Here is an 18,114-nt window from a genome sequence, read left to right as displayed (position 1 = left end):
CAAGCAATGTTCGATGAAGGTCACACTATATTGAACAAACTCGTAAATAGTTGCTTGTTGGAGAATCTTACCAACATATACAAGGAAGAATATGTGAGGATGCATGATTTGATAAGAGATATGGCTCTCAACATAACATCAACTAGTCCTTGATTCATGGTATGAGCTGGTGAGGAATTAGAAAGAGTAACCTATGAAGACTGGTTTGAGGATCTTAAGAGGGTTTCTTTAATGTTCAACATGACAAAAGAACTTCCTTCTAGACCACCCATTTGCCCTCAGCTCACCACCTTACTATTGAGGGAGAACAGTTCTCTAATATTATTACGGATTCCGGATTCTTTCTTTATGCATATGCATCGACTCAAGGTATTGGATTTATCCTTTATCGACGTACAGTCCCTGCCAGAGTCCATCTCCAGTTTCGAAAATTCGCACGCTATTTTTTCGAAACGCAACCAACTCGGCTTTGATACCACTTGTTAGGACTATGAGACACCAGAAATCAATCACACACAATAACACAAGAGATTTATGTGGTTTGGCAATTGCCTACGTCCACGGGAGAGATATCCACTATAGAATTTCCTGGAGGAAGTTTACACCACTCACACCTCACTCACTCGCTATAGCACTCTCACTCACACACTTTTAGTGTTCTGCTCACTGCCTTTCTCTCTATCAAACCCCTCCTTCTCACCTCAATTTATACACAATTGAGGGAGAGGATTTAATCAAGACATGGTTAGTGGGGCGATTGCCACCCCACCCATCTTCAATGGGGAGATTGCCACCCCCACTCTCTCTAGTGGGTTCTCCATATGAAGGGCTGGACTAACACCAACTTGGATATGGAATATGGTAAGGACTCTATGTAGGTGCCGAACAAATCCAATACATTGAGATGATGCATATACGCAAAGAAAGAATCTGGAATTCGTAATAATGGGTTATATCCCAATAACTAGGTGGTGAGCCGAGGGCAAATGGGTGGTCTAAAAGAAAGTTCTTCTATCTTGTTTTACATTAAGGAAACCCTCTCAAGATCCTCAGGCCAATCTTCGTATGGTACTCTTTCTAATCCCTCACCAGCTTTTGCCATGAATCGAGGACTAGTTGATGTTATTTTGAGAGCCATATCTCTTATCAAATCATGCAACCTCACGAATTCTTCCTTATGTATGTTGGTAAGACTCTCTAACAAGCAAGTATTTATGAGTTTATTTAACATAGCGTGACCTTTGTCAAACATTGCTTCTATATTGTTCATCTCAGCTATTAGTCCCTCAGCAATCTAATATTCTATCAGCTTTTCCCTAGGGTTGATATCGTCTTCTGGATACAAAAGTTGCAAGAAACAATGCAAAATATCATTTACTCCCCTCATACTGCCAGCTACAGTACTGATTGCAAAAGACAGACGTGCACATTCTTTGGAAACTTCTATTGCAATTTTAACTGTCTGATGTTCTTCAACCTTGCTCATAAATAGATTCAGTGCTTCATCTTCCATGCGAAGCTCCACTCTGACAGCTTTGCACTCCATCTTCCTACACACTTCTAACGATCGTGTAGTTAACACTAGTTTACATCCATTAGATATGGATGGTTCGGAATACCCACCTTATCCAGAGGAAATACTTTCCACAGATCATCTAAGACGAGCACATACCTCTTCTTTTGGAAAAGCGTCGTATACAACTCTTATGCACTTTTTGTTTCATCCCTATAACTCGACAAATCAAGATTCAGTGCCTTGGCTATCTGCCTCTGTAGATTTCTAATGTTGAATGCTTTAGATATTGTAACCCAAATGACATCATCAAAGTTACAAGCTTCATTCGAGAGTTCATTGTCAATGTGATGCATGATGGTTGTTTTGCCGATTCCCGCCATTTCAAAAATGCCAATACTTCTAACCTCATCATGCATCATGTATTTCCAAGCGTTCTCCATATTCCTTGCACTTGTGTTTTCACGAAAAGATCCCATTGTTCGTATGAACCGTCCACTAGTTAAAAGTGCATCAATCAGCAAATCATTAGAAAATCTATCCTTTTCCTGCAGTTCTGCCACATCTTGAATCTTCTCCCCAACAAGCTTTCCCAATTTTACACGTGCGAAGACATTCTTCCATCCTAGTACTTCTTGCTCTTATCTTTGCAAAGTTTGCACATCACCGAGCTAGTCTTGAACTACTTTCTTTTTTCTTTTCCCTGACCGCTGCTCTGCACCGCTCAGTTCAATCTTTATATCATCCTCTTGACAGCTCAATTCCTCTATCTTTCTTCTAAAATTTTTGAAGTTTGCATCAAGGCTGTTGATATATCCAAACCATTTTCCAGTTCCTTCACCCAAATTCTATACAATTTTAAAAATTGAAACTAACAATTCCATGGTGTGGTGTGGTTAGTTCTTACAAATATTGAAGTTTCACTACAAGAATTCGCACTTTGTCGACTAAAAATTTGGTCGGCAAAAGTCCATTTTTAGTCGACGAAAGTTATCCGCGACTAATTATTTTGGTCGCCACTTTGGTTGCCAATTTAGTCGCAAAAAAGTTATATTTGTTGACTAAATTTTTGGTCGCTAAATATATAATAACTGCGACTAATCCATTTCGTAGCTAAAACACTTTAGTCGCGAAAAGCCATATTTTCCCGACCAAACATGTTAGTCGCCAATTTGCACATTCAACGACCAAATAGTTTGGCCGGCAATTGTCGCCCATTTCTACTACCAACTAATTTGGTCGCCAATTGTCACATTCCGCTACCAAAAAATTTGGGCGGCAATACATTCCACGACCAAAAAGATTAGTCAGCAATATTCATTACAAGAAATCGCATTTTTGGCCACTACACATTTGGTCGGCAAAAGTCAACTTTTTAGTCGGCAAAAGCTATTCGCGACCAATTTTTTTGGTTGCCACCTTGGTCGCCAATTGAGGGTCTGCAAAAGTAATTAGCGACCAAAACTTTTGTTAGTCGGGAAAAAGTTAAATTTGCCGACTAAATTTTTCATCTCTAAATATATCATTACTGCGACTAATCCATTTAGTCGCTAAAACACTTTAGTCGCGAAAAGTGACATATTCCCGACCAAACATGTTAGTCGCCAATTATAGCGATCCCTGGTTTACCCTTGATATACAGTGATCCGGACATGTGTCCGTGGATGTTGGTAGTTGTTTATTATCTTATTTACATCCTTTTTACTTAGTATTTGAGTTATGGGATGTGTTGGGCAGGTTTGTTACAGGTTGGTTGAGTTTAGAAACCAAAACTAGTTGCCCAGATTTTGACCTGTCCGCTCGAACGGGGGTGTTGGCGCTCGAGCGAGGATTGCACCCATCCAGTATTGCCTGTGCAGTGTTGGACGCTCGAGCGTGGTATTGGCCGCTCGAGCGGGGTTACGTGAGTGCCACTCGAGCGGGGAGTTGGGAGCTCGAGCGGAGACCTGGTTCTGCAGAAGTTCCGGGAGTGTGTATTCGCCGCTCGAGCGGGATTGTTGGCGCTCGAGCGGGAGTCTGTGAGTTACGCTCGAGCGGAGTGTTTTACGCTCGAGCGGGACGACTGGGTTTAAGTTCCGTGTTTTGACTTTTCAAATCACTTTTTCACTTTCTCTTCTCTCTCCTACTTTTCCAAAAACACCATTGTTGAGCCTCTCACTCTAGAACTCTACCTTCTCTCTAGGTTTTGATCTAGTAGGAGTGATTTGCTCACCTTTGGCCTTTACAAAAAAAGTTGTTGATCGTCGAGGGCTACATTTTAATCTGAAAATTTCGAGATTTGGAGCACGTTGGGTTTTGTCTTCTTCTCCCTTGGAGCTCCGAATTCGAGGTAGGGATATCCTACTCCTCTCTATGGATTTTGTCTTTAAATTTTGGTATTTTGAGATGTTGGGGTTGGTTTGGTAATTTTGTGAGAGTTTGGGGCTTTTGTGCAATTTTACAAAAGTTGGGGTTTTATTCATAATAAACCTAGATGCATGTTTGGCATAGAGAAATGGAATAAATGTTAAATCATTGATGAAAATGGGACCTAAGGGTTGAAATGTTAATTATGGGAATTGACCTAATTACATTGTTTAATTAATTGGGATAATTAATTGTGAGGAATGAGGAAATGAAATGTTGATTGAATATCCATTGTGCATTTATTTTCTGTATAGAAATAACTGCTTTGGGCTATCGGTGGAGGATAGTCGTAATTGTTGTAGACAATGCATGATGATTAAGCAAACGAAAACTAATCAATGGAATGTGTCATGAAATTTGACGATTGATAGAATACATTAACTACATGTATTGAGTAATTGTCTATAGAACCAATGTGTTTGTATACGTTATGTGTAGTGGAGGAGATGGGGGATGTACTCCGCGGTTTAGGGGAAGATGGGGGATGTACCTCTAAACCGGATAGTGTTGGGAGAAGATAGGGGATGAACTCCGTAGATACAGCTCATATGCTTGTCTAGAGAAGTGAAGATAGAGCTCATATGCTTATCTTTGTGAAGTGTGGATATAGCTTATTTGCTTATCTAAGAATGTGGATATTGTTGTTATACATATCTGTTGAGAATGTGGGTAGTGCTTATATGCTTATCCGTTGAAAAAGGAAAATGACAGGTAACTTGGACTTATAAGTCGTATGACATAAATATGTGATTTATGTGAATGTATCAGTGTTGGCCATCTATCAATTGCTAATCTTTTAGTCAATGTTCATGGTTGGTTTAGTATATTTCTACTGGGTTGTGGCTCACTCTATATGGGAATATCATTTTCAGGTACAGGTAGCTTGCCACCTCCAAAGACATAGCTTGGGAGGCTAGAGGTGGACAAACTTTTGTCGTTTTACTTTTGATGTATTACATGTAAATTCAAGCCAAGGGCTTAATGTGTATGAGTTAGTACTCTTTTGTTGTAACCAAGTGTTAACTTGGAAAGCTGTAAGCCCTTAGGGCATTTGCTTTTGTTGTTAACATGTAATACTTATGTAATGGAATTCTGATAAATGGAAGAATATGGAGCTTTTACATATCAATGCATGTCTTATTTGTTGGGATTAATGTTATTTTTTTCGAGGGCGTTACACCAATTGCCACATTCCACGACCAAAAGGTTTGGTTGCCAATTATCACATTCCCTGACTAAAAAGTTCGGTCGCCAATTGTGACATTTCACGACCAAAAATTTTGGTCGCCAATTGTGACATTCTAGGACCAAAATGTTTTGGACGCCAAAAGGAATGTTTGCGCCAACATGTAATAAAATAAACCTGTAATTCATAATAATCTATCCAATCTATTCAATACAATATGTAATTTACAATAATCAATCAAACCAACAATTCACCTAAATCATGAACATTCAACAAACTATATAAATCATCAAACTCTGAACCTGTTTAATTAAAGTCAGCAACTATTATAAGTTTTCTTCCACAAGTAATTCCAAACTACATATTCGTTCAATTAAAAATCCGCTTGTAATCTATATAATCATCCAATTCACATCCACTTAGCATTAAAATTTAAAACATATTCCTTAAGTGAAGAGTAGAACTCCCTTCACAGAGCATCAATAGCTTTCATTGATTGCGCAGAAAGAAAATTCTTCCAACAGTATTCATATCCAGCTACGTCTTTTTCAACTTCTTTCCAGGCCTCATAAGCCCGGACAAGAGCAAGGTTATCACTATAATCACGTGAAAATTGTGCTTTTGCTGCTTCTGCTAGCTACAAAGAGAAAGACACACAAATCAATTAGTGAAACAGATAAGATAAGATACTCAATTTGCTAGTAAAAGCTATCTATTAGTGAAACCACAACTAAAATACCCAGTTAACAACTATAGACATAAAATTATAATAGCATAAAAATTCAAGAAAAATCATGATGGATCCAAATATTAAAGTTATAATAGCATTGGGCTGCTAAGGGGGCAGGAAAGGGAAACAAAATTACACTGTGGCACACTGTCAATGAAGATTTTGAAGTAGAAAAACATGAATCATCCATTATAATTTTGTAGCTGTTGGCATGAACACAATGAATGGTGAGAATCCACCACCCACTTTATTTTTACCTAAATTATATCTATATATATATATATATTAACTTGATGTGCTGAGTAGGGAAAAAAATTTACAATGATGATATGACATGACTATGGATGCATGATATATTTCTCAGTAATTATTATATAAGTATAATAACAAATCTCACTACATGTAAATGTGACAGGTACACATTATATCAAAATAGAGCATAAGCCAGAGCTAGCCACTGCAACCCCAGCTGCAGCAAGACCAGGACAGGTCAACATAGCAAGGCTGCAGTACCAGTCGTAACCAGAACAACTAATTATTGACAGATAGGGCTGTAGCTTCAATCATGCTCACGTGTTATAAAGAGAACTAGCATAACTGTTTCAAGTAGTTGGGCTGTTAGAATTAAACCGTGGTTAGATTAGTTTGTTATGATTAGATTAAATATAAAAGCACTAAATCTTTGTAATCAATTCATCAATCATGGTTTTTGCTAGGTTAAAGGAATTGAGCCTAACAAGTGTAAGGATAATATAGCTTTGAGTACAATAAGAAAGAAAGTTTTGATGTAAAAGAAAAACTCTGTAAAGATTGAAACCTCAAGAGATACCTCAATTTTGACACCTTCTTTGGCTTCTACAGCTTGATGAATCCCCTCAGACCATCTCCTTTTCTCTTCAACTCTCCCTGTCAACTACAGAAATGTCTTGTTGTGCTAATGTGAGTATTCTGCTCAACTCTCCCCTAAGACCATTTATGTACTCGGTTCAGCCGTTTCATAATTGAAGTCCTTCAGAGTATCCAAACTACAGGTGCTAAGTGTCCTAATATAACGCATCAAAACCTATTCAAACAATAAGTTCATAAAATTAACAAACATTAGCAGACACCAATATCCCAACAGTGTGATAGACAATGCAACTAATCAAAAAGTAAATGGCAGTACTACAAGAATATCATAACAAAAAAATTTAAATAACATAAAAACACAAATGCCAAAGTCAATTCCACAGATTTTTAAAAAATCACTGAATGTAAATAATCTGGAATAGTGAACCACACACCAACGAACTAAGAGAGTATGACGTCAAGGGTACTCAAGTAAGTCTTATCACAAGTAGAACTCCACCTCCCATGCTACTGCCTCCCATGTACCAGGAGAAAAAAAAGAAAAAAACCAAAAAACATGTTCAACACAACACAACAATTCAACAAATCCAACAATAATCACACAATTATAGAACGAAACCAATTCAAACAACCCAAAATAGTTTTTAATTCAACATCAACAGAAAGAACTTAATTCAGACAACCCTAAAATATGTTATATGTGCCATTAATATGAAAACTCAATTAAAAATTACACTCTTTAGTCCCTCAAATATACCATATATATCACTTTAAAATATACCATTTATGCTGATGCTTTACTGTTAAGAACATAAATTTAGGAATAGTTGGCCATGTTTTGAAGGGAGTGAACACTGGAAATTCAAGAAAATTCTTGCTATACTTTTGGGACTGCAGTTGGGTATTTAGAATTAGGCAGATTGTGAATAAAGTAGGGATTTTATGGCTGTTTGGGTATTGTGTTCCATACATGTGGATAGTAGCTAGGCTGAGTTTTTAGTTTTTTTGGTATTAGGCTAAGACGTCTGAGGAGAGTAGGATTTAGGCTTATCAAATAGTATTTTAAGTGTAGGAGAAGGTTAACAATGTCTAATTTTAAGTTCAGAAGGCCCTGATATTGTATAAATTAAAAGAAAAATGAAGAGAAGTAGAAGAAGAAGATCGGCATCGCATTCAAATTCCCCAAGGCATCAAGCCTGGGGATCAAAGTATAGCACACAGTTTGCCTCTCCATATCAAACTACAATTATTTTTTTTTAATTGTACTCTAAAGACCTTACCAAATTCCACTGCTATCAAATATAATAGGCACATGGGAATATGGAGAGACATGAAGTCCACTACTATGTGTTATAAAAAGAACAGATCAACTCAATAAAGCATGATGCTTCATGATTGCAATTTGATATTTTTGGTTGCAATTTGCAATTTAATATTTTCAATTAACAGAGATCCATTGTCCATATGATAAGCAAAATCGTAAGACATTGCACTATATTGGTTGCCATCACTTAAATCAGTCACTATCCAATAACTCACACCAATAGAATTCTTAAATATATGTAACATAGATTATTTTAGGCCTTCCAGTTTGAGAAATCCACCAAGCGGATTAGAGAGCTATTGTGAAATCTACCTAATCAGCTAGTAGGATCTAGGAAAATTCAAGTAAAAAATTATAGTTTTCCCATGATCCGTGTTTGTCACTACAACCAAACCCATCAATTCTTCAAACAACTCTCCAAACTATATGACTCTTAGTAACTTTTAAGCCATCAAATTAACAGTAGCATGTTAAGGAACAATTAAAACTAATTCATAGGTTATAATCTTTACACTAGATGAGTTGATTAAATATAAATTTTCAACCTTGCAAGTAGAATTTAAAAAATTCTTCACCACAAAAGAATTATTATATACCTTTGTACAATCTACCACAGCTTTTTTATACTCCCCAACTTCTTTGTAACATGAAGCCCTGCTAGATAAGACCTCCATGGAAGAAGCACCATCGCAAGTCTTCTCAAGAAGAATCACAGCCCAAGAAAGCCACTTTATGGCATTAGCATACTTCCCCTGTTTGTAATTATCCATCCCCTTGTTCTTCGCAACTGAGGCTGAAACACCAGTAGGCGGTGTTTGGACAGCAGATGGTGAGGCGAGGTGGGGTGAGGACAACATTTTATATGACAACTTCTCAATGGAAAAATTAACCAAGAGAAATTAAAACAAAATCAAAAACTAAAGATGACAAGCAAAAGAAATAACAAATTATATTAAAAAAAGTGCTTACCACATGCCCAACTGACTGCCGCATGAGCTGCATCTCCTAAATAGCGTAGCCGCAACTCATCACCAGGTACAAGACGCAAATCATTATCTTCCTACAACATAAAGTGTACTTTTAGCGTTAACAAAAAATAAATATAAATTTAAAAGCTATGAACTGGCATTAAGTAAAAGGTAAATGCAACTAGAATTGAAATTGCAAAACAGAAGTAAATTGCTCACCCACCACCCTTGTAATCCTTTTTCACTTCCACAACCATCTCCTGTCAACCCCTCTCCCCAACTTAGCCCACTTCGTCTCCCCTCACCCACTAGCCTTGCCATTCCCTCACCCCTCACCCACCATTCTATACAAACCCAATAGCACCCACTACCATCACACATTCTAGTCCTAAAAATCAATTCTAGTACCGAAAATACGTCTTCGAATTTGAATAACTCCAGTGTATTATTTCCTAAAACTTGTTCATTTATATATACAATGTTATATGTGTATAATATGATTAAATTATAAATTAAGATATAACTTACAAAATAAATTATAATGTTAGAGCGTATAGGCTAATAATTTATTTGGTTAACATGTAATTAGAATAAAAAAAAATATTATATATAATAGAAGAAAGAGAATGAGAAGAAAGTAGATAGGTATTAAGATTACGGAGTTAGTGTTGCAACTTAGTCTAAAAGCACATGAGGAGTCTATGGTATTTTTAATTGACAGGTAGTCAAGTGCTCCAAGGCCAAACCCTAAAGGGATAAAGAGGATTTTCCCTTAAATTAAAATCATGTTTGATACGTGATTTACCAAGTGTTATAGTCTACATTTCTATGAGACAGAAGAGAAGAAGCTTGTTTATCTACGACGTAAAAATAAAAACATACCCTTACCACATCTCAAATCTATTGAAAATATTATTAAATACAACCTTGGATGAGGTGCCTGTAAGGGTCTCCTACAAAAGAAAGCTCGATAGAATTTTCTAAATTGGTAGGGAATGAGGAGCCATTTCAATGTTTAGATATTGTAGCAAAAATGTTGTTGGTTTTTTTTTAGATGTTAACTAAGGCTTGACATGACTGTTGGTTTTGCTTTTAAACACTTTGCATGTGAATGTGTAATTGGACTTTTTCAAGCTTTCATAACCAACAAAGTACACAAAGAAAACAAATGAGCTCCTATATGCAAATGAAAACAAGACTGTTTCCATCATCTACACTATGAAAGCAATTGAATCATTCCCGGACAGCTTGTACAACAGCCCCTTTTGTCACTGGATCATCATCAGCTTCTCTCTCTCTCTCTCTCTCTCTCTCTCTCTCTCTCTCTCTCTCTCTCTCAAGAATATCCTCTACCCATGACCAGCACTGCAAATATATATTTATATTTATTTATTTTTTACCGAAATTACTGATATGAAAGAAAATATTTGCAGTAACTTACCAAAGAGTTACTAGTTCCATCAAAGCTTCTACGCTGATCAGGAGAATAATCACATGCAAGCTCAATAGTCATCCACACCAGCACACATGAGTCTTTGGTACTCCACAAAACGAATAAAATCAAAAGAAACAAAAATAAAATAAAATAAAACAGACATAAAGACATGGCATCAAACACTTACAAAATCTATAGATAGATTTCTGTAACTTAATAAATAAATAAATAAAAACAAGAAGGAAAAAAAAACACAAAACCCACCTGACAGAAACCCGAAAGAAATAGAATCACCTTCTTGAAATGCAAAATGAAAACTAGACTTTTAGAGACTTGACTTTGACTTCTAGAATAAGAATTCTTAAATAGAAAACTAGAAAAAGAATTACATTGGTATTTACAAGCTATAGAGGCTCCTGCAGTTTTGTTCCCAATCCAATTGTCAATAAACCCAGGTGTAATCACCGCATCAATTGTCCTAAACATTAGAGTTAGAAAACAAACCAAGAGTAACATAACCAATAGGTGACATGATCAGCATATAGCATTTTTAATTCTTTATCATTTCAAAATAAACATTTCTGGGTCAGACATTTTAACAAACAGTTCAAAGACTATTTGGTGACTTGAAATTGTAAAGCTAGATCAAAGAGTAACATAACCAATAGGTGTACCATGTAGTGGTTGCCTTCAACAGAGTTACAAAATGAGACCCAACAAGCTCCCAAGAGTTATGTACTTCTCATGGAAGAATGACCCTATTGACTGAAAACCAATCATAGTGTAATCAAAACCAGAGATTCATCTTAAGCAACCACTTTTATATTACAAGTTGTAGACACCCCATTTTTGACCGACCTCAAGACTCAGACGTCATCAATTGAGCGCTCGGTGATTGCGCATGTTGTGCTCGTTCTGAGGTTTCAGAGTTTCGGCTGAGAGCCTTACCCCCGGACCTCGGGACCCTTTTGTGCTTTGCCTCGGTTTGCAAACTAGGTTCTGTTTTCTCTTCCCGAAGGGAGGGAGAGGTCTCGTAGACCATCTCTCAGTGGCCATAGGTTACTTTTCGTGGTTGTAGACCACTGTTCCTGTTTGGAGACTAGTTTCTGGTTTTCAAAGCCGTCGGCCGTGTGCCTCGGTTCGGGACCACTTAACTCTCTCCGTTTGCTCCAGTTTTTGGCACACACCTTGTTTCCTCTCTCTAGAGGGACATTGTGGCCCGGGAGACCACCTTCGTGGTCGCACGCCACTTTCGATGCTTAACAATCAGTTTTTGGGGCACTCGGCTGCACGTTTTGGCCCTCAAACCCTTGTTTTGCATCCGTTTTGGTTCATTTTTGGCATGGACCCTATTTTCATTGTTTGGAAGGTGGTACTAGGGTGGGAGACCACCTTTCCTTCTTGGAGACCACCTTTCTCTTCGCCGGCCAGTTTTCTTGATAGGAGGCTGGTCTCCTTGGTTTTTGAGCCACATTTACTGGTCTCCCACCATACCACTTGCTTGCATTCTGTTGGGAGACCACCAAATGGAACTACCGACCACTTGACCCTTTTGAACTGGCTGACCGACCACCTAAAGTGGCTGGCTGACCACCTGAACTTTTTGAACTGGTCGACCGACCAGGTCAAGTGGTCGGCCGACCCCCTGAACTGGTCAGCCCCTTTTCTCTTGTCTTGTCTTAGTGAGTTGATTACAGCTGTGCCAGCTGGGAGGCACAGACTGGATCCTCCACACACGTGTATGGAGGATCTTCCACCTTGGTTTGAAGCTTCTTGGAGAAGCTTTAGTCCCTCTTTTCTATAAAGGAAGGCCTCCTCTTCCTTTGCAAGGGTTCTGAATTCTCTAAGGCATATACCATATCTCTCCCCTTTTCTCTATATTTTAGCCTCCAAAAGAGCCTTGATCATGGCCCTTTACACACCACCTCACAACCACACACTTCCACCGTCACTCTAAGGTTCTTGGAGCTTGTTTTCAGAGGCTAAGGAGCTGTATTTTTGGTCCATAAGCTGCTGGTGTTCTTGGCTACAAGGGTAACACACAATTTTCCTCTTTTTGGCTTTATTTTGCTCCATCTCGTAGCCATACTTGAAAGCATTTTTTGAGCTTCAGTGTAAACTAAAAAAAATCTTATTTTGAGGCCCTTAACATGTTTGTTTAAGATCATTTTTCTGTTGGGGGTCATCTATCTCCTTGCATGCTTCATTTCACCTTGTTTTGAGCCATGCCTTAGAGCATTTGTGTTGGCCTTTGTTTGGCCTTTTAGCCACTAAAATCCAGTGTATTTTCAGTGGCTAGAATGCTATTTTGAGTGCCAAAATCAGAGAGGGGTGACCCTCTCACCCCTTGTTGTGTTTTCTAGCATATTTGGCCTAACAAAGGAGCCCTTATTTGCATGCTTCCAAGCCATGTTTCAAGACATTTTTGGTGGGTTTTAGGACCTTCATAGGCTCTTTCCAGAGCCCATTTTTTCATTTTGGGTGTCCATCTTGCATGTGTAGAACAACCCTCTTTATAGCCTATCAAAGGGGCCTATCATTCTTGCTTCCATAGACCATGTTTCAGTGGGTTTTTGGGCTTTATTTGGCATGTCATACCTCTAACTTTTTTTGGTTTGATGGCCTCTTGATTGCCTCACATGCTTATAGTGCAAATCCTCTTTACTAGCTTACATTGCATGCTATTTTGGCCTTTGATTCTAGCACTTTTTGGCCATGCTTTAAACTGCATGTTTTGGACTGCCTTAGCTCTTTTTTTGTACCTCATGGCCGAATGATGCTTGCTATGCCTGGTTGTGTTTCAATGCCCTTGCCTAGCCTTGAGTTTTGGAGCCTATTGCATGCTTATGTTGAAGTGTTTTTATGTTTTGGGGCCATTGTGCATCATATTTCAGAGCTCACATGTATGCCATATTCCCATATTTTCCACTCTTTAAATGTGTTTGAGAGTTGTGCTTGTATGCCTCGCTTTTGGACCATTGCATGAGCTTCATTTCTATGCATTTTGAGCCATCATATTTTAGACCATTTTCCCACTGTCTTGGACCTGCCTAGGGTTTTTTTGGGGTTGGTTTTTCCACTTGTGCATTGCTTTATGTACCTCTAGTGTAATGCGCTTCACTAGTTTCGGTATTCGGGCCGTCTAGCATGCATTGTGTGACATGTTTGCATGATTCGGGACCATCTTGCATGTCATTTCAGAGCTGGAAAATGTGTGTTTGTATGTCATATTTCATCCCTTGCCATGCTTTGATAGAGTTGCATTTGGTGCCTTAGGTTTCGTCCCTTGCATTTGTGCATGTTTGCATGTGTTTTGTTGCCTAATTTCATCATGTTTGGCCACTAATTTGAATGTGGCCGAGGCCCATTCATTTTAGTTTAAGTCTATCTTGCATTGTATATGCCATTTAGTCCATGTTGTTGCATGATTGACCATTGCGTTGTGTATGCCTTGATCATTTCATTGTTAGTCTCCATGTGTGCATTGCGTATGCCATATAGTTTCCATGTGCATTGAGTATGCCATTGATTATTTCATAGCATTGTGTATGCTAGTAGCATGTTTGCATATCATCATTTGCAAGTTAGAGTTGCATTCATGCATGCCATGTGTATTGCATTGTGTTTGGAATAGGGTTTAGTCCAAACACGGGAAAACGAGGGACGTTTCATACTCAAAGTGACGAAACGTGCCTCGATTCTTGGTCACCGACACTCTTGACTATCCATGATAGAGTTGTTGACTTTAGGTGTTTACATGTGCATTCATTTCACATTGAGTCGTGCAATTCGACTCATCGACCATCATGCATCGAGATGCGTGATTGATGGCATGAGGATCGAGGACTACACTCCCTAGAGCTTATGCAATGACGGGGAGAGTGGTCATGCACACATATGTTTAAAATACCTTGCCTTCTCTCTCTCTTGCCTTTGTTGCAGAAAAACCAGAAACCAGGGGCAGAAACTGGTTGGCCGACCAGCTTTTCTGGCAGGCCGACCACCCTTTTGGGTTTCTCCCACAAAAGGTGGTCGGTAGGTGGTCTCCAAGGTCCTGAGCTGGTCGGCAGCCCTCCCATGGGTTCCCAGGGTGTAGTTTCAGCCTTCTGGAGCTTTGTGCAAGTTTCTGAAATCAATTGCAAGCAAAGGCGAGTCGGGGCATCACGATGGATTTCTCGGCAAGGTGACTTGAGCATGCATGCATCCATTGTCACCCAAAACGGAGCCGAGGCAGCCCACTTTCATTTAGTTTACATGTTGGTTTAGTTAATTTGTTAATTAGCTAGTATTGTGTAATAATTAGTTAATTCGATTCTATATTATTTATTTGGACCCTCTGAGAGAGGGCAATGTTGTAATAAGCGTGTGTGTGTGTGATGCATGTCTTCCAAACCTCCATTTCTTTCTCCCTTTATTTAACCGCTTACGATGGTTAGATTTAGGGCATATTTTAGTTAGCATCCTTATGATAGCATGTTTGCATACATTCATTCGTATTGCACGCACCGGCCTCAGCGCATCATACTAATTGCATAAGTATTTCAAATCCAACTTGAATACTTGTATCGAATTGCCGCATTTCACATGCCATTTTAGATTAGCCGAGCCTATTCTAGTTGCATTTTGTATGTGTTGCATTAGCCATCTCAACATGAACTAGGATCATGCATGAGGTCTAACCAGTTTCTTATTTTGGCTGGGAGTACACTGTAAGTGTTTATGTTTTAGCATCTTGCATGTGTGTGAGTGTTAACATGACAGCATGCTTGCCATGAGGCTAACTGCTTATGTGATATAACTGCCTAAATGTCTGTGGGTGAAGGTTGGATTACTTGAATTGGGACAATTCATTGAAATCTGCATTTTAGCCTACTTGCGAGTAGCAAACTTCAAATCATTTTCCAAACAAACGGATATGCAATGCTTTGTTCCAAATTAGGCGATCTAGTCTATACTTGTTTTGCTATGCGCATCATGTAGTAATTCTAGGCTAATAAACCGGAATAAGAACGCATGTGTTTTCAAAAACTCGATGTCATGTTTAGTCATTGCCGATCTTTGATCGACGCGAGCGGGGGTGCTCACGAAGTGACCTTCCCCAATCATACCCAAGTTCTCGAGCCGAGGCAACTTTGATGATGACGGGCACGTGGCCTTAGGCACGAGTCAGGGTTTCCTAAATTACCCAAAATAAAATATTTAGGTGGCGACTCTGTATCTGGCAAAGCAGTCCATGTTTGGCACTTCTTTCTAAAAATCAGTTTTTCAAAACGATTTGCCGAATTTGGACTCTTTGATGATTCATCGGTCTTGCATTGCACTCCGCGAGATTAGATACAGGACCATGACATTGAGTCCAAACTGTAGTGAGCCCCAATGAACAAAACGGGATTCCCTCCCAGGACGTTCGGGGACGTCTACACTAGTTAATTTGCACGTTCATATTACAATTTATATTACAATTTTCCTACTTTTATTAATATATAATTTTAGTTTAGGACTGAATCAAACACATGCCCCCTTATCATTCGATTATGATAATGCTAAGTCAAATTTCCAAATTTGGCATATCTATTTCAGGGAAAATACATCGCCCATGAGCATTTTTTAAAATATTTTGGCATATCGTTTTTGAAATATTCACCACTTTTTATGGGTATACCGACCAATGTCAAGCAATTCGACCCATAAATCTGATCTGAAAATTTTTCCAACTTTGAACCAAATATCTCTCACAAGTGTCATAAAGACGCATGATTGAAGAATTCACCAATTGCTCATAATATATATATATATATATATAGAAAAGAAAATTTGAATGAAACAAAAAACCCATCAAATTCATGTAACAGAAAATCAAACCCACAACAACAATGAAGAAAGAATAATCAAGACCCACCAACTGTTCGATCAAATGTATGAATCAAAAAATGTCGAGATTTGATCAGAAACTGTTACCTTAGTACTAGGGGCTGCTTGGCGGATCTCCTCCTCGGGGATAATAATAGGCCACTGCTCACTGGCGTTGCGAAACATTTACTCGATCTCGAGAAGCTGACCCTTGTCGAGAATCATGGTCCACTACAAAAAATTTGACTTTTTGCGACGACAAAATGCCACTAAAGCACACCTCTTTGGAACATAAGGAAACTAATTGATTTTTCCATAGCCTGCTATTTTCAGCTCACCTCTCCTCCACCATCAACAACTCTATTGCCACTAAAGCACGCTGTCAAATAAATGGTTGGATTTCTATTTCTCAAATTTCTTTCTAAAGATTATATGACCCTGACATCATGTTTAACAGTCACAATCATTTGATCTTAGTTCGTATATAATAATCAGGTCCATGTTTGACAGTCACACACTACCATGCATTGAAAATGCAATATATGTTTATCAAACATAAACAACAAACTTTTGATGACCTTTTTATTGGATGTTATTTTAAAACATATTAACAACCTTCTCCATTGTAACCTTGTAGAGCAATATACTGATACCTTCTTTCCACATTTGTATCTGTCATTGAGAAAGTCTTAAGAAACTGTAAATGCATTCATGCAAATTTGATATTTATACAATTATATATATATATATATATATATATATATTTTTATCAATGACAAAGAGAAGATTGTCACAAAAGAAAAGAAAAAGATACACAAAAGGTGCAAGGGTGACAAGAAGTCCACCAAACCATAATCATTAAACGGAAAATACAAATCATTTTTGCATTGGCATCAGGCACTTAACCAAGGACTTGGCAACTACTTTCATGAAGTGAACATATGCATAGTTATGTAAAACACAGAGAAAATAATGGTGGTGTTGGGTGGGGGTGGAATATAGAACAATTAAAGATTGGTTTGAATAAACTAGAGTACTCCTAAAGGCATAGACATTAAAGACTAGAAACTTTAACAGTGGATAGTCAAAAGTCCAAAACAATTTCAGCAAACCAGTCCTAATTGACAATTTTTTCAGTAAGCTATTTGTGACACAAAGCTCTTTAAGAAATTAGCAATGATAGAGGAAATATCACAGAGGCATTAACACTACCATTTCTAAAAGAAGTAGCATGAGCCAACAGAGGAAATAGATCAAAAATGGTTGTCAATTCCCTTTGGAAGTTCCCTTTTGTTACAAGTCCAGTCGTAAATTTCTCAAATGGCACCAAACAACCCACAAGGAACATATATTATCTACTATAGGAACCTAATCAAAGTACAATAAAGCGTGAAGTCATGGACACTGTCTGTGTTCCCAACATTCTAAAGTCTACAATTGTTCTCATTAAAAAGGGGATGTTGCACGACAAATGCATAGGACACCATTCTATATTTCAATAGAAATTGACAAAGGTATAGTCCTCATAAAGACTTCAAAGTTCAAACCCAGCTAAAAAACAATAGACAGAGTAACAAACCCAAATAAATTAAATTATGTTGCACTATTGATAATCACTTCATTCAAGCACATAACACAAAATTCCCAAAATCAAATAATTGAAACAAGAAACTGAACCCAAAAAAAAAAAAAAAGAGCAAAGAAGATAATGAACTGAACGTGAGGGAGAGAGAGAGAGAGAGAGAGAGAGAGAGAGAACCATGGAGGAGGACTGAATTTGTGGGTCAAGCTGATGGGTTTTGATTTGTGGAGCTGAAGAAGAGTCTCTGCCCAAAGCAAGGGCTAGCCATTTG

General features: G+C 38.1%; 2 protein-coding genes across 3 annotated transcripts; both read right to left on the bottom strand.

Annotated features, from left to right (window-relative positions):
• Positions 1–1,704: 1,704 nt before the first annotated feature.
• LOC145813284 (putative disease resistance protein At5g43730) lies at positions 1,705–5,865 on the bottom strand. Its single transcript, XM_082908570.1, has 4 exons — positions 5,845–5,865; positions 5,647–5,742; positions 2,200–2,361; positions 1,705–2,100 (listed from the first exon to the last, which is right to left on the bottom strand). Exons 1-4 carry the CDS (start codon positions 5,863–5,865, stop codon positions 1,705–1,707), a joined length of 675 nt encoding a protein of 224 aa, XP_082764696.1.
• On the bottom strand, positions 5,361–9,164 carry LOC145819529 (uncharacterized). 2 transcript variants are annotated; one of them, XR_014360286.1, is made up of 4 exons: positions 8,978–9,163; positions 8,605–8,877; positions 6,665–6,898; positions 5,361–5,742 (listed from the first exon to the last, which is right to left on the bottom strand). XR_014360286.1 is itself a non-coding variant. In XM_082913513.1 (3 exons), the coding sequence occupies exons 1-3, from the start codon at positions 9,008–9,010 to the stop codon at positions 6,809–6,811; spliced, it is 396 nt and encodes a 131-aa protein (XP_082769639.1). In that variant the 5' UTR covers positions 9,011–9,164; the 3' UTR covers positions 6,441–6,808. The 2 variants fall into 2 exon arrangements, 1 of the variants encoding a protein (XP_082769639.1); XM_082913513.1 differs by lacking the exon at positions 5,361–5,742 and having other exon boundaries at positions 6,441–6,898; positions 8,978–9,164.
• Positions 9,165–18,114: the final 8,950 nt, after the last annotated feature.

The sequence above is a fragment of the Camellia sinensis genome, chromosome 2 (genome assembly GCF_055761805.1).
Source record: "Camellia sinensis isolate YWXY chromosome 2, ASM5576180v1, whole genome shotgun sequence".
NCBI classification, from domain to species: Eukaryota; Viridiplantae; Streptophyta; class Magnoliopsida; order Ericales; family Theaceae; genus Camellia; species Camellia sinensis.
This window is presented reverse-complemented; position numbering and strand designations above follow the sequence as displayed.

Excerpts from the sequence above, each read along its gene's own strand:
- LOC145813284 (XM_082908570.1), bottom strand. The coding sequence starts at position 5,865 with ATGTCTATAGTTGTTAACTGG. Across the intron at positions 5,743-5,844 it reads TGTCTATAGTTGTTAACTGG|CTAGCAGAAGCAGCAAAAGC; the intron begins GTATTTTAGTTG and ends TTCTCTTTGTAG. Across the intron at positions 2,101-2,199 it reads CAGGGAAAAGAAAAAAGAAA|CTTGTTGGGGAGAAGATTCA; the intron begins GTAGTTCAAGAC and ends AAATTGGGAAAG.
- LOC145819529 (XM_082913513.1), bottom strand. The coding sequence starts at position 9,010 with ATGCAGCTCATGCGGCAGTCAGTTGGGCATGTG. Across the intron at positions 8,878-8,977 it reads GGCAGTCAGTTGGGCATGTG|TTGTCATATAAAATGTTGTC; the intron begins GTAAGCACTTTT and ends TCCATTGAGAAG. Across the intron at positions 6,899-8,604 it reads CTGTGGTAGATTGTACAAAG|GTTTTGATGCGTTATATTAG; the intron begins GTATATAATAAT and ends TTGTTTGAATAG.